General features: G+C 36.3%; 1 protein-coding gene across 6 annotated transcripts; it reads right to left on the reverse strand.

Moving 5' to 3' along the window:
* Window positions 1-8,762: 8,762 nt before the first annotated feature.
* Window positions 8,763-16,060, reverse strand: LOC120631907 (lipase member H-like). 6 transcript variants are annotated; one of them, XM_039901589.1, is made up of 3 exons: window positions 15,927-16,060; window positions 14,983-15,492; window positions 8,763-10,723 (listed from the first exon to the last, which is right to left on the reverse strand). In XM_039901589.1, exons 2-3 carry the CDS (start codon window positions 15,131-15,133, stop codon window positions 9,825-9,827), a joined length of 1,050 nt encoding a protein of 349 aa, XP_039757523.1. In that variant the 5' UTR covers window positions 15,134-15,492; window positions 15,927-16,060; the 3' UTR covers window positions 8,763-9,824. The 6 variants fall into 6 exon arrangements, with proteins under 6 accessions (XP_039757523.1, XP_039757522.1, XP_039757520.1 ...); XM_039901588.1 differs by having other exon boundaries at window positions 15,881-16,060; XM_039901586.1 differs by having other exon boundaries at window positions 15,639-16,060.
* Between the last annotated feature and the right edge of the window lie 616 nt (window positions 16,061-16,676).

A 16,676-nucleotide genomic window follows, 5' to 3' on the forward strand; every position in this document is an offset into this window, starting at 1 on the left:
GTAATTTAATTTATATCGCAAAGACCGGCCCTCTGAATATCAAACTTAAATGGAGGTCTTAAAGTATTGGGATAGCAAATACCTATACTAATATATATTTTCATTTCCAAAGATTTTTTATAAATGAATAAAATATCATTATTATAATTTTGAAGAGGTCTGCCTTTCCACAATTGCCTATGATTTATTCATAACATGCAAATAAATAAATGACATGAAAGCTGCCAACCGCTCGTCCTCATACAAAATGCATTTAATTTGACAACGATCGATGAATACTCATCGCAAAATTTGTATGGAGATGGTCGGCAGGTTAGCCGCTTCCATTTTGTAACAAAACAAGCGTAACTTTGAATTGTATAAAGAAATCCCCTGCAGAGATTATTGTTCAGTGCAACAGGATGGATTCGATTTCGAAATATAACAAACTAGAATTTGTTACGTTCACGTTGTAAAATGCACTATTCCATTTTGACTTTTTTTTGTACACATGCACTCCTAACTTTTCGGAGTAATATATGACGGACAAAGCAGACCGGAACACAGCATGCTTCGTGGAAGAAGTAAGCATCACGGTAGAAAGTACTTCATACTACATGGACGAGCTGTTACCAAAAAGCTACTACGAATACTACTAAATTATGGCGTTTCCTTTCTTGTAATTGTTCTTTTTACAATAAAAAAAACCACACGATAACGGAATAACGGAAAAAAATGCTTGTATATCAATCTCACAGTTTATACACTACCCCAACCTCTATAGTTTGAGATATAGGTACACCAACGAACACATGCTCCAAGCGATATGAAGCGATTAGGGTAGAAACCGATTAGGGGTGTATGCTTTATATAGCTGCCATACTCCTAGTAGGTTAGGAGTTAGGTTACATACAACCACGTGAGATTGCAGTAAAGTGTGAAATGGTAGTAGAATTAATAATCTCTACTAATATTATAAATGTCAATGTAAGTTTGTTTGTTACGCTTTCACGCAAAAACTACTTAACCGATCCTCATGAAACTTTGTACACATATTCCTAAAGGAAGGAAGTAATATAGGATGCTTTTTATCCCGAAATTAAGCTCAGTTCTCTCGGCAGAGGGGACGAAAGTGTTTGATGATTTTACACCAGGCTTAGCTATCCTAAATACATAAAGTGCTGCCACATTTATGAGGCACATGTCTTTCGAAAAACAAAAGCAAAAGCGGACGAAGTCGCGGGCAACAGCTGGTAAAATATAAATCAGCAGATGAAACGGACTTTAAAAATATTACGGATGAGTCTATGAAAAAGTCGATATTTATATTCATAAAACCGCATCAAGGAATACAAATATGCTGAAGTCACAAACATTGGCATCTTGATCACGTCAAAGTCGAGTAAATCCAGCTGCCCCACATTTCGGACTAAAATTCTTTTGAAATAATGAATAGTGATGGTGTAGCTGAGGTGAAGAACAATGAACAAAGTGACCGGACTATATCTTATTCATCATCAGGGTCTCCTTAAACAATAAAAAGGAAAGTAAAGGCCGTGGTCCACAACGCTGGCCCAATGCGGATTGTTGGACTCCACACACCTTTAAGAACATCATGGAGAACTCTCAGGCGTGACATTTTAATTCCTTAAAACGCACATAACTTATAAGTTAGAGGTGCGTGCTGGGAAATTGAAGCCGAAATCCAACCAATTGGGCTTCACAGATTATCTGTTAGTGTATATTATTAATATTAAAAGTATAGGTAAAAATTAATGTGCTAATTAGCCAACTCATTCTGGATTGTAACAGTTTTGAGTGCCCTATTGGTAATTTGAATAAGAAAAAAGAGGACACAGTAATTAAATTAATACCCTAAAGCTACGTTGTACGGAAACTAACGAGTCCCGATAGCAGCGCGCGGCGGCGACGAATGAAATAGGAAAAGTATCGGTTTCCGATAATAATACCTACTGGAATAACACGCTGAGCCGAGGTCTGCGCCAACGAGGAGATATGGTTACACAGCTGAACTGAAAATGCAGGCGACTCTCAATTCAACTATTTTGTGCCTATTTATATTTCATCTGCATGGTTTGTCCGGTAGGGAAAGCTCTCTAAATCCCAAAAAACAATATTAGCTGTGGTCAACTTCAAAGAATCTACAAGTTTTTTTTTTATTTTACGCAATTTTCCATAGGAAGGCTTTGCTGTGGAAGAGTGCGTTCTCACGCCCCAAATTAAGCGTAGTTTGTGTTATGGGTAGTAAGATGACGGATGAATATTTTTATGTACAATGTACATAAAAACTTATAATATACATATGAACACCTAAACACTGAAAAAACATTCATATTCATCACACAAACATTTTCCAGTTGTGGGAATTCTGGCCTTGGACTCAGAAAACAGGGTCGCTGCCCACTGCGCCGCCGCCAATCGGCCGCCAAAAAGATGCTGCTACCTTTAAACTATTATATAATATTGTAAACCAGCTACTTTTAAAACTGACTTAACTATAAAAGCAATTCTAGGATATTATGAATAAAGCATGTAATGATGTATGCTAATCAATAATTTGTGGAGAGGTTTTATGGATAGGTTCCTTTGGGAGAGGGGATGGGTGTTTGACGATTTTACACCATACTTCCGACAAATTACAACCGATTTAAATAATTATTTTTGTACTACTGTAGGTTATAATATTTGTAAAATTTTGTCAGAACTGTGGATGCAGATAGAGGACAGAACTCCTCAGCGGACAGCAGCAAACTCCTCGTTTAAGGCTTAGCGTTACTGAATACTTTAATTTTATTTTAGAACTAAACACTAACTAAAAAACAAAATCAAACGCAGACGAAGTCGCTAGTAGTTTATAAGAATAGCTATCCACAGTACATATGAATAGTTACGTTAATTAGGTATTCGCGCTCGGTCTGCAGCAGCCCTAGCGCCGGTCGGTCCCAAACGGCCGAGATATAAAATTGAAATGCCTGAAACGTGCTTCAAAATATAATTGAGACTTTGAGCCGCCGCTGCGCCTCCTAGCTGGGTACTCCGTACTCGTACAGGGAGCGCAGGGCTGGCACGCGCTTAATTTTGCTTTACAGAGATCTTAATGCTCATCTTCTTTACGTCTTATGTAAACAACCAATCTCGATTGACTTGGTTTTTGGTACTGACTCACATAGGCTGCATTTTATCCCCACAAAACAAACAAGAGAAACGAGAAACTGTAATAACGGGATTTTGTTATGGGGCAAAGCATCTGATATTGAAACCATATTTTTATAACCTATATTGGTTTGTCCTATCGTGATTCTCAGATCACGTAAAGACCATCCTATGTGATAAATTTTAAGAAGTAGGGATACTTAGCTACTGTAGCTGTAAAATATATTTGTAATAACATAGTAGTAACAGAGAAAACATTAGAATTCATAAACAAAAAGTGGTATTTATAAATAAACAATCGACTTACTAGAAATGTGTCGTTAACCACTGCATATCGTCTGCACATAAATCATTTGTGGGATAGAGTATGTGCTTTTATAGAATAAAATAGAATAGAAAAACTTTATTGGAACACAACCCATTAAAAAAAAACACAAGGAAACTACTTATATTAGTATAAGTAGTACTTAGTGCTAGGGTGCGAAGGCGGCCTTATCACTAAAAGTGATCTTTTAAAGGCAACCTGAGCGCGAAGCAGATAAAAAGATATTAGATATTATGAAAAGATATGCAGATATTCTTACGGTCTTGCCGTAAATCCTGTTAAGTCACAAGTAATCGTCATGGGTAATCGCAATTTACTGACTAAAATTAATAACCTTCCAGCTGTTTACTTTGATGGGGTAGCTTTGCCATACTGCAATACGGTCAGAAACCTTGGGCTGACGATTGACAGTTCCTTTTCTTGGGGACCTCATGTATCTGAGGTAGGGCGGAAAATTTGTGCCACTATTGGCTATCTTAGGCGGTGGAAGAATCTTTTGCCAATTAAAACTAAGATCGCTCTTGCCAATTCTATTTTGTTACCTGTCATTGACTATGGTGATGCATGTTATCTTGACTTATCGCAGGATCTCCTTAATAAGCTCGACCTTTGCATCCGCTTTATCTTTGGCTTGCGAAAGTTCGACCGAATATCTCAGTTCCGCGCTGAACTAAAATGGTTGTCGGTCGGTCAGCGCAGAAAGATGCACGCCTTGTCTCTGTTGTATCGTATCCTGTTTCTTCCTCAGACTCCGCCATATTTAAAAGAACGTTTTACCTTTTTTGACATACGACAGGCAAAATACTTGCCTCTTTTTAAAAGTCGTTTGAAAAACTATTTTTTATGTATGTAGCGTTATAGTATGTAGTTTATTATAATTATATGTATGAACGATATATATTATATATAATAATTATATGTTTAGTATTAGAATTTATACCATGTATGTAGTTTAGTTTGCAATATTTTTATGTAGGTAGAAATTTTTATTTTGTTCCTTACAAAAACTACGATAGGCTGCAGAACCTTTGCATCCGCTTTATCTTTGGCTTGCGAAAGTTCGACCGAATATCTCAGTTCCGCGCTGAACTAAAATGGTTGTCGGTCGGTCAGCGCAGAAAGATGCACGCCTTGTCTCTGTTGTATCGTATCCTGTTTCTTCCTCAGACTCCGCCATATTTAAAAGAACGTTTTACCTTTTTTGACATACGACAGGCAAAATACTTGCCTCTTTTTAAAAGTCGTTTGAAAAACTATTTTTTATGTATGTAGCGTTATAGTATGTAGTTTATTATAATTATATGTATGAACGATATATATTATATATAATAATTATATGTTTAGTATTAGAATTTATACCATGTATGTAGTTTAGTTTGCAATATTTTTATGTAGGTAGAAATTTTTATTTTGTTCCTTACAAAAACTACTATCGCCAAAGGTTGTCTGGGAGAGATCGCTTTAGCGATAAGACCGCCTTTGCACACCTAAACTAGTTTTTTTTTATTATTATTTTTGTAAATGTGTTTCTTTGTTTTTTGTTTTTGTGTGTGCAATAAAGAATTTAATAATAATAATAAAAAGGTGGATAGTGGATGGCTGTTATATGACTCTTGACGTAATTTTGGACGTAACAATACACAAGTTTAAAACGCATACGCGAAATTACCATACAATTGATGAATTCATTAATGACAAGCTTGTTTGGAAGCACATCGCGTAATCTAGCGAGACAGAAAAATGATTGTAAAATTATAATGTTTTAAAAGAGCAACTGCTGAGTTTCGTGACGTCTTCTTCCCGATAGAATCAGGGATCCGAACTGGTAGTAAAGTAACAGACAGACTTGACTTTTCAAAAGTGCTTATATAGGCCTGTTTTAAATAAACTAATTTTGATTACATTTCATAACATTTAGTGTTCTGTTACGATGTCTCGTGGAAACCGATTGGGGGTATACTCCCTAACAGGTTAGCCCTCGACCATCTTAGACTGCATCATTACTTACCACCAGGTGAGATTGCAGTCTAAAGTTAACTTGTATTGGCGCCTACTCCCAAGTAAGTCCGTCATTCCTGCCGAGTGACATAAATACTCGTACATAGTATTTGAAGGTATTCGTACACAATTTTACAATAAAATACCGGTTGATATCTTGGGGAAGTCTCTAAAAGGGTTCAAAGTTTGTATTAAGCGAAAGCTTATAGGAAAATTATATTTTAGTGTACACGATTACATAATCGATAAAAAGTGTGGACTATTGCTATCTAAATATCGTCCTAAACCATTTAGGTTTAAGGACGATATCTAAGTACCTTTTTTTTTCGTCGAATTTAATATAGACTAGCTTCTGCCTACAACTTCATTTGCGTTGAATGAAGTTAAAGTTATTCTTGCGGAATTGTTGCGAGAGGAGTAAAAAACTTCCAAACATACTAAACATTTATGTACCTAATACAAGTAGCGTAAAGATAAAATTAGTTTCCTTGCGGTTAAATATAATTTCATGAGGTATTTTTCTGAGCAAAATAACAACCGAAATAAATGAAATGAAATAAGCAATGCCAACCCTAGCTCTCAGGTGCAGACGAAAAGTTACATCAAATCTGCAAGCGATTTCATACTTTATGCAGCTTATCTTAAGATTCAATATACAGCAGAACAGCTCACATACAATACATATGCATGTGTCCCCGCTCTGTTATTCCAATGCTTGTCTATTTATATGCAATAAAAGATAGGCGAAGGGATGGCTGTTAGAAATTCTATGGAAATAATAGGTAGTATTAGGAAAACTTATATTTACATATCATCTTCGTTATCTCCAATCTATCAATGTCATAAGGACGAGCCAAATGCCTCATACCTATTATGAGAGAGTGGTTTAGAGTTTATAATCTCCATTACGAACAGATTTTCATCTTTTATCTTTAAGCCACAGAAAGTCATTTACCCCTTGCGAAGCCAGGGCAGGTCTATTCTATAGGTTCTGTTATAAGAACCACCTTGTTAAAAATTTCGTAAGACTTGCCCCTGATAGCTTTTTTAACATCTATATTTAAATGAAATGTTAATATTTTTGACATTGGAACAAACATTTTCATTGAAACAATTTATCGTGTTTTTGTTTAAATAAATTCATACCTAAGTAGGTATTATGATTAAATGCAACATAATATTATATATAGGTACCTACCTATAAAAATGTATTGAATTCAGTAAATAGCAATAAAGCACTTTCACCCGGTCTTAAAAAATAATATTGTTGTAATGGTTAAATTTGGAAATATTTTTCCATATCTGTCTGTTCGACAGTACTGACCACCACGGGTTGCAACATTGTATCAATAAGAATGGCATTCAATTGCTAGTTTCAGTAATAGTATAATTCTATCTGTGCAGATAAAAACAGTTGCTTCAATGTTACTCGATATCAGGTATGTTAAAAAATTGCTCTGTAAATAAAATTAAAATTCCAAGTAGTAAGTAGGAATATAAAAATTGTATTTCTTGGTAGATCCATTTGGTTCCTATAGGAAATGTTGTCGTCAGCTCTCTGCCTATCAACAATAAAAGAGGTTTCTCGTGTATGGCAAACGAACGGGGGCCATTTATCATCATCAATACATATTATGTAAAGTACGGTGCCGAAGAATCGCTCTTGAACGGGGCGAATGTAGGTTGGGGTTATTACTTGTTATATACTGGTTGTATTGTTGTTATATAACGAAATACCACGAAATAATAGGCAACAGGAACGAGTAGAGTTGTTTTCAATGCTAGCATTAAGCCAAGGTTTATTGTGAACTTTATGGCAAATTCTCAATTTAAAGTTCCTCAACAGAAATCTTTTATGTTTTGATAAAAGACTGCTGCATTCAAGTTCAACTAAGTATAATGAAATAAGTACAAAAAGTAAAATGGATTACAAGTGCTAAGTACTTAGTGGTTTAAATTATCTAATAGTTAGTTACATAACACGATACTCGTAAAGCTCATTACAACTCATAGACTTATCGTTTTAAAAGTAAAACTATTCAACTGCTATTACAAATACATCATTACGCAAAGCTAGAAAAGTAATAACATGTGACTATTTAAACTTTATTAGGTTACATGTATTTGAATTAATTTTAAAAGCGAGCTACCGCTCTGTCCAAGCTGTGAATGGACTCGAATCACCCTCTATTGTTCTTGAAATCGCTGTAGAGCCCGCTGGCACTGTGAGCACCCGTAGATGCCGGTCCGCCGGGAGTGGCGGCCCCGCCTCTGATCCCGTACCATTAATCTGTCCTGTCCTTTGCACGTCCGACGCGCCACACGATGTACAGCTACACCATCTACTACAATCTATCCAACTGTTACGTCACTGCCAGACTGACAGACAACGCCCAGCCTAAGTGTGTATGCTCTTTGATGCCAATGAAGCAATGACGAGCGGAAGGGAGACGTGCAGGAACAGGATTATTCAATTATTATGGTAATGTTTTATATAGCGGTGGTAGCCTAGTGGATAAGGTTTCGACTTCCCTTTCAGGGGAACTGAGTTCGATCCCCGACACCTGTAACTTTTCGGAGTTATGTGCGTTTAAAGCAATTCGAAATCTTTTGCTTCATCGGTGATGGAAAACATCGTGAGGAAACTTGCATGCCTGAGAGTTCTCCATAATGTTCCCAAAGCGCCGTAGATTCCAGAAATTAAGTTTTTAAATACCGATGTATTGTAGAACGCGGAAAATTTGGAAAAGTTCTTCGTTTCGTCAGACTAATAATTTTTTCTGCAATGACTATGTGGACCTTTAGACAGCAAGCTACAGGCAGAGTCGAATACAGTTATAGGTATAATATTTAATCCCTTCGAAGGTGAAATTTTTAAAATTCTATGTAATTCGACTTGAAAGATCCAAGTTTTTGTTTCAATAAACTCCGGAACTCGTTGAAAACTCTTTCGTATTGCTTCTGAATGCCACAATTTTTTGATTCGGACTTGAAGGGCTAATCCGCCAATCCACTGCGATTTATCAAAAATTGCAAGTTACACAAACATAAAAATTCTGGAAGGGCTTACAAATTAAATGAATGAAGGGCTGGGTAACAAATATACGAGGCTATGTGCATTTCAGTTGATGACCAGTACCTTTTTAGGCAAGTTCAAGTAAAGAAGTAAATCAAGTAAGGAAGTAAAGTAAGTCATCTGTAAACTTATAGATCAATCATAACTCAACTTAAACAAATACTAGTGGCATTGTGGAAAAATAAAAAAATTATTTAAGTATTTCAATAATTTAATGTAACACAAAAAACAATATAAATTGGCTCAACTAAGAAAGATTTATCACAGATTGAATCTAAAATAATTAATTGACGCCAAATAGGTATTACACAGAATTAATTACGTACAGAGACCGTTTATACTAATATTGAAGCATCATAAACCACTCAACTATATTGTAGTGTTTTTCGAATAGGCGGTAACCCATTTAATTCCGTTAAGCAGCTGACAGTTGTTATTTTGCCTCCAATGTCAAAACGTTTCATATAAATTGGGGAAAAATGGGAAAGTTTCTGAGCTTGCAACTTTCCGCTGGATTGAAGTGAGACGTGCGCAGGGCGTTTACTCTGTTTGAGGACACAACGCACTGCTTGCAATAATGGCGGAATGAGGGTTCTGTGTGGTCTTAACTCTGTGGTATTTAGACGAGGTGGACAGACGACAACAAACGAGTCGCTGGGAGCCGCTGGAAACAAGCGGCCCAAGACCGTGATTTTAGGAAAAAATTCAAAAGACTATTATGTGTGGACGCAAATCGGTTGAGATTATAATGATGAGGTATTTAATATTGTATAATTACGATACTAAAAAAATAGCATACCTATATGTCATCCTTTAAATGTCACGCAAGAAGAAATTCTTACGTGATAAAATTGTAAACTATTTATTTTTTTTGATGACGAATTGACAACGGTTATTTATATACAGTTTAAAGAAATCGTGCTTCGACTGGAAGTGGACTAATTTAGGTCAATAACATTTTTAACTACCGGGCCCGGCATAAGACGTCATGTCTAATTAAACAGCGCCACCTACCGGGAGTTATTTATTTTCCAACCATCCAGGTCCCCACTGAAATACACACACACAATTTCATCAAAACGTGCGCGTTCAGACAGTCGGAGCAACTTTGTTTTATACTATGTAAAGAATACTTACAAAAAGGTAAATGCGAGGTAATTTGAGGAAATTCAATTTTGAAACGAAACCAGACGAATTCTTCACAACCCATCGTTTATAATGTGACCATAGTAGTACAGAATGCCTTAGAATGTTACTTTATGATCAACACTATCAACTGACCCACCAAGTTCGTATATCAAATGGATTAAACGTCCAAATTTTTCGGGCCACCTCTTGAGTCTTGTGGAGAAACATGCCCCGAGTTTTTGTGTTACACCCATAACCCACAGAGGTTTCATTGCCACTACATCGTCCATTGCTGAGTTCATTCCAACTTTTGCACTTCCTTCCTAATAGAGTGCGGTCATTGTTTATTGACGCTGAGAAGATTTTCCAAGACTGTGCGTGATCACATTCGAGGCTTACTGCCCTCTCCTTGCATTCAGGCTGCGGTGATGATACTCCATTGACGTAAACATCCGCATGCCCTATCGGGTGCTCGATACCGAGGATGCCAGCGCTGGTATGAATTACATGAACGAAGTTCGCGTCTTTCTTATTTAATCTATATTGAGGTAGCTGAGTAAAGCACGGTCTGGCTGGGTCCAACGCGGTGATCTTTCCTATTTTTTGATTTAGCCGGCTTTTTACCAACTTCCCTGTCATTCCAGCGACGTGGGCACCTAAACTGAAGCCTATCAAATGGATGGACGAAGTAGGATACCCTTCTGAATGGATATTCTTGATGAATTTGTAGACTTTTTGGGAAATGCTGCTGACGCGTGAAGCAGATCCTACGTAGCCTCGGCAGAACGTGGCTCGGGTGTCCAGGACTAGGATCAAAGGGCTCTTGTACAGCAGAGCTTTTACTAAAGTCTCCGAGGACTCGTCGGTTGGTGTGTTCCACCAGCCTGGGATGTAGAGGACTAGAATGGGCGGCACGCGGTTGCGGAGCTGGGTGTGCGCTTTGCTTAGTTTGTAGCTTTTCTTCCCTTCGCGGGTGTACTCGACCAAGTCAAGCTCCGGGGTTGATGCCCAGCTAAACAGCACCTCCAGTGGTAGAACATCGCCTGGAAATAGAGAAAATATATTTCTCATAATATGTGCTTATGTTAAGATGCGGCGCTAAGACAAGCACCAGGGTATCATTCCCGGGGATTTAAAAAATTATGTTATGCTACTATAACAGCTACACCTATCTTTACTAAATAGAGCATAGAGATAGTTTGCTTTGCTGCTTGTTCGTTGACACAGACTTTTTATTACGTAACAACTGAAGGTTCTTGCGGCATTCAAAAGAAACCGAAAAATCGCGAGCAACGGTGGGAAGATATATGTTACTGAAAAAGTGTTTTAGGAAGTTGAAGGGTACTAAGGATTTGCAGTTCTAATTTAGAATTTCGGCGCCAACCCGTATTCGAGCAGCTTGGTGAATCTGAGCTCTATACCATCTCTTTTATAAGATAATAAGCAAGTGCCCGGCCCATCAGTGGGAAATGAAACCGATGAAGAAACATATATCTTTTAATCAGATGGCACGCAAGGCTGCGGTAGAGAGGTCGTCAAATATGCTTAATATCTACCTACTGTTTAAAGCAGCCTAAAATAAATATTCTCATAGCGTGAGTGACATCACAGTGGCCTTCGATAATAACCAATATCTATAGCTCATTAAGAACTGACGCATTATTCGCGAATCGACAAATATTTTGCACGGTCATCTTTAACTCGAGTCAATGCCAAATGCACAGTTGTTTCCGCATTTTAACATATTATGTTCAAAACTCAAATGACTGCCATTAGGCAGTTCTTTGTTGTTAAATTTTAGCTTAGCGAAAATATGGCAGTGACAGAATAAAAACCACGTAAACTCTGTAAACTCTAGTCAGCTGGCGTGCCGTTTAGCTGGTGCCATCTGTTAAAATATCATGCTCCGAGACATTCGTGCCGCCATCGCGTGCGCAGGAGTTGCTAAACCGCACTAAACTACTGTACTCTAAGATGCAACACAAGTCTAGATGCGCTGCCCGAGCTCTATTTATTTTCTTTACCAGCAATCTATACTACTATTTACTCATTCGCTGGAAACGAAACATAAAAATATAGCTTATGCCTTCAAAATATAATCGCTAAAAGACTATTCACCGAACTAAAACCTAGTGATACAGAACCTTTACATCAGTTTGTATTTATCAGTTATTCTGGTTAGTTTCCCCTTCTGTTTATTCCTGTGTGTGTATATTATCTTAAGTTTTTAAAGCTAATTATATACTTACTATATTAAAGTATATTGTTACAATTTACTAGTTACCGTGTTAATGTATTATTGGTAGTTATTAATCAAAGAATTAAGAACATACAGAAACCGTATACGCGAATAATATTGGATCAAAAACCACTCCACTTTAGAATGGTTGGTCGAACAAACGGCTAGTCACTTACCATTTAGCAGTTGTTCTAAACATTCACTATGTAATGGGAAAATGGGGAAAAGTTTGTGAGCTACCACATTCCGAGAGTGTGCAACACGTGCGCGGGGCGTTTTCACTGTTTTTGGACACAATACACTGCATACAATATTGACTGAATGAGGATTCTATTTGTTTTAATTCAATAGATAGTTTACTGTTAGTTCAGTGGAAACATTATTCACTTTGTACTTAAACAGCAGTATTTTTATAATTATAATTATATTTACAGCACTTACTCTATCATGTCTCAATAATTATACAATATTATGATGTGATTCAATCAAAGACTATATGACTGAGATATTGTGGTTTTTTAAAGAGTGATACACGAAATTTTAATAGAAACTACAGTATGTTTAACCGGCACCGTTGTGATTCGGCATGTCAATTTTACATGATCCATCTATTTATAGAACGTCATAGGCTCTACAGCTTCTATATTTACTTACTAATGTAGTGAACCTTACAACACCGTTGGTAAACTACTGGAGTGTAATCATTGTTAATATTTCTGTCTAAACTAAACGTCGCTCTTAAATTACCTATTATAGTTTTGATTTTATTTACTTCTAGGTACTGATGGTCAAAGTGCTGACGAACTTAAGGGCGGTTTCTCCTTAGCGGTTTTATGTGGCTTAGTTAGCTCATAAGATACGATAAGTTACTCATAAGATAGTTAACTCATAAGCTTTCCGGTACGATTGTACAGGTTTAATGTGACTGCTTTACCCCTAACAGGCTGGTCAGCTGCCATCTTTGACTTCAATATATCTTACCACCAGATGAGATTTAATTCAAGGGCAAACTTGAAGATACATTTAAAATAAATGGTAATAATCCATTTGTACACGTCAAGTCTGAAATTAGAGCTATAGTTTTTGCAATGTAAAAAAAGATAGAAATCTGTTTATTAAGTTCAGTAATTTGTGCAAAAATAAACTGGCAACAACAGACGGCTCTAAAAGTACCACAGTTTATAACTACCCTCAATAATATGTCAGGCTGGAAATTCAATCATGAAAACTGTTATTAAAACTAAAGCCTGATTTTTAAATTAGTAAATAAGATACTAATATTTTTTATAGTGATTTCTCATACAGCATCGTCCAAAATTAATTGGTTTAACGATATAACTTGAATGCTTCGTTTGGTTCATTGTTATTTCATATTTGATACATTAAAGTGAGTCAAGCTATGCTTCTCACGTTTTGCTTCAAAATTAAGCCCGTAAGGAATCACGGGCACGAAATCCGGGCAACGACCCCTAAGTATTTGTATTTACGGCTCATCACGCCCTCATTCGCAAGAAACGTGTATAATATATTATATTGCAGTTGAATTTATCATAATGAATTTATAAACAACATTCCGAACATGATTTGATTATATTTTTATTTAAATTTAAAACCTTGTTAAGGTCGATTTTTTTTAATATACTTTTGAAACAACTTTTTATCTGGCGAGTATTGACGGAAGATTTTAAAATGGCAATAAATATGCAACTATAATAAATGTTTTTCAAACAGTGAAGCCTCAGTAGTACCTGCTTCAACTAGGGCTTTGAGATCAGCTCAAACACCTAGTCAAACAACTACACAGTTAAATAAAAAAAAATGTACGTAGTTTTACATTACACTACCTATAAAGATTTCAGTGGTTGTTGCAGATTACGATAAATTAACCTAATGTTAAAGCGGTGATAGCCTAGTAGTTAGGACTTCACCTTCACTTTCGGTTGGCCGAGTTCGAGTCTCAGCACGCACCTCTTACTCTTTTTTAAGTTATGTGCGTTCTAAGCAATTTAAACATCACTTGCTTCAAACATGACAGAAAAACATCGTAAAAACATCGTGAGGAAACCTGCATGCCTGAGAGTTCTCCATAATGTTCTCAAAAGTGAAGTGAGGTCCCGCACTGGGCCAAAGTGGTGGACTACGGCCTAAACCCATCTCATGGTGGGAGCTGATCCGTGCCCTGTAGTGACAGGGCACGGATGAGCTCCCACAATGAAACGGCCGGTAATGAGTTGATTTGATGATGGTCATGAACCCCATGTTCGATAATGGTAATACCTAAAGTTAAAACTTAAGCATTAATTAAAAGATAAAGGAAAATAAACCGACATCTTCGCAGTTGCGTCAGCAATAATTGCTAATTAGAGGAAGTGGGAACGAACGCAATACGGAAGTTGGAAGTTGACAAACGAAGCATAATTTTATTTGCTTCATCCGACAACATGGACAACAGATTATAAGTACTTTTGCTTGTCCAAATTAATGGCATGTTTACGATCTTTCCGTAAACTTAGATAGAATACCTATTATTGCAAGTAGGTAAATTTAAAATACGAATAAGAAAAATCTGAGTATATATAGAATAGCTGAGTATTCTAATTTTAAAAAATTACTTTTCTTTTTCTTTTTAAAACAATATACGAAACCAAATGATAACTAGAAAACTACTAGTGTATGGGTACTAACAATCTTAAAATATCTACTACACAAAAATACATTAAAAAAGTGTGCTGTCCTACAAATGTAGTAAAACAATTTCCCTTATGAGATTGCCGCTCTAAAAATTATCCATGAAATTCTTATGCTGCTACCACTTTTCCTTGTATGCTAAGTTAGAAAATAGAACAGCCAGGTTTCGAGTGCAATGTTTTGTAACTTTTTTTAAAGATTTCAAACATCATCGTGATCCTAATTATTCTCAGATCCCTGGGCACCGGCCTTTTCTCCGAGACTTGAGACTCCTCTTGAGACTCTCTAAGCTTGGACCCGCTACTACAGCAGTCGGAGTTTGTAGGTAAGTTTCAATACAAGCCTAAAAATAGCTTAAAGAGAATGATCACATACACGTGGAAGAGGCCGCTCTGACCAGCTGGTCCAAGCCATTGCTGACCGGGGTGACAATCCCGGATACCATCGCTCTTAGAAGAACTATCAGCACCAGAAGCATTGCCGCATTCATGTCCAGGGAAATAACATCGTTTTGCGATACTCTCATTCACTTAAACAGCAAGTTCACGTTTCTCGCAATTGTATTTGTTCTATTTTTTTTCGTTTTTATGTCATTTTTTGTGCAAGACACTCTCCTTTATTGTTTTGTATGGTGTATGTTGTGTTTCCAATTATGTCCATTTCGGGAAAGTTCTTTTTAAATTTCAAGCGATTAAAAGGATTAAAAGTTAAAATTCAAAACACTTGCTTTCACAAACAATATTTAAGTTAAATTATTTGTTTGACTATGAGCACATAAAATTATATTTATGAACCACTAAAACTTCAGTCACTTTTAACTCATCTTCATATCTATTCTACATTTGAATTAAACGGTGTAACAAGTTGTAAGTCAGGATATCACTGCTATTATGACATGCAAATATAGAAAAAAAAGTTATATTAAAATACGCTAAGCTTTCAAAAATCAAAGAGCATCCAAATGAATTTAAGTGTGACCTTATAAACAGATAATATATACCATTTTGTTTTATTTTACGTTTTACATTTACTTATTCTTTATTCTTTGCTGGTTTACGTGATTTTTTCTTCTCGTCACAGACATCAATTAAAACCAATTTTTTTTTCTAAAAAGCTATGAAACCGAGATGAAAAATGATTCAACATTAATTTCAAGCACATAAACGTTTTTAAATTATAGAAGAATTTGATTGCTCTCCTTTCTTAAAAAACATGGGAAGACGAAATCTTTTTATTGTTATTTTAAAGCTTTTTTATCATATTTTTTTTTAACAATTTATTTGCAAATTTGAATGTCAAGTTCACACGCTATTTCAGACCGCCATGCTCAGCATTAAAACTTCTACTACACACAAAAGCACTAAACTATCAAGTTCATTGTCCCAACGGGCACTTTCTACTACAGTGCTACACACAGTAGCAGATCTAACGTCAGTAGTGCGGCATCGACACCGGCGAGCGCTTAACGACTGTAGTTCCGGCTTTGTTCACACCTAACTTTATAACTTGCGATGATACCGCCTCGATCTTGACGCACCAATAATGCTGATCCATTGACCTTAATACTGTGCTCACCGTTAGTTTATATCGATTTACTTACAGTTACCAGCAACTAAGTCGGCGCAGAATTTCTATTTTCCCGTTTTCCGGGGTAATAATAATTAGGTTAGAACACTCCTTGCAGCGGTGATAGCCTGGTACTAACCGAGTTCGAGCCTCAGCACGTTCCTCTAACTTTTCATCATCATCCAAGCAATTAAATCATCAGCATCATATTATCAACCGATTGCCGTCCACTGCTGGACATGAGTCTTTTGTAGCGAGTTCCAAATACCACAGTCTTCAATGTCATCTGTCCATCTCATCGGGGGTCTACCAATATATGTTGACTTCTTTCTCTAATTTGTTACGTGTGGTTACAATGAAGTGTATATAATTTAGATATACCTAGAGAAACAACAGTTAATCCGTATTAAAAGATTCAAACTACCTACTTTACCATCGTATCTATATTAAAACAACGAGAGTAATATTTCATTATCTGAAACATTTCAGATTAAGGATTCCTT

Source organism: Pararge aegeria, chromosome 19, assembly GCF_905163445.1.
Source record: "Pararge aegeria chromosome 19, ilParAegt1.1, whole genome shotgun sequence".
NCBI classification, from domain to species: Eukaryota; Metazoa; Arthropoda; class Insecta; order Lepidoptera; family Nymphalidae; genus Pararge; species Pararge aegeria.

Bases quoted from the DNA above. Each gene is read 5' to 3' on its own strand.
- LOC120631907 (XM_039901589.1), bottom strand. From the start codon at position 15,133: ATGAGAGTATCGCAAAACGATGTTATTTCCCTGGACATGAATGCGGCA. The intron at 10,724-14,982 runs GTATGTGATCAT...CTCTATTTCCAG, and splicing joins CAGAGCGGCCTCTTCCACGT to GCGATGTTCTACCACTGGAG.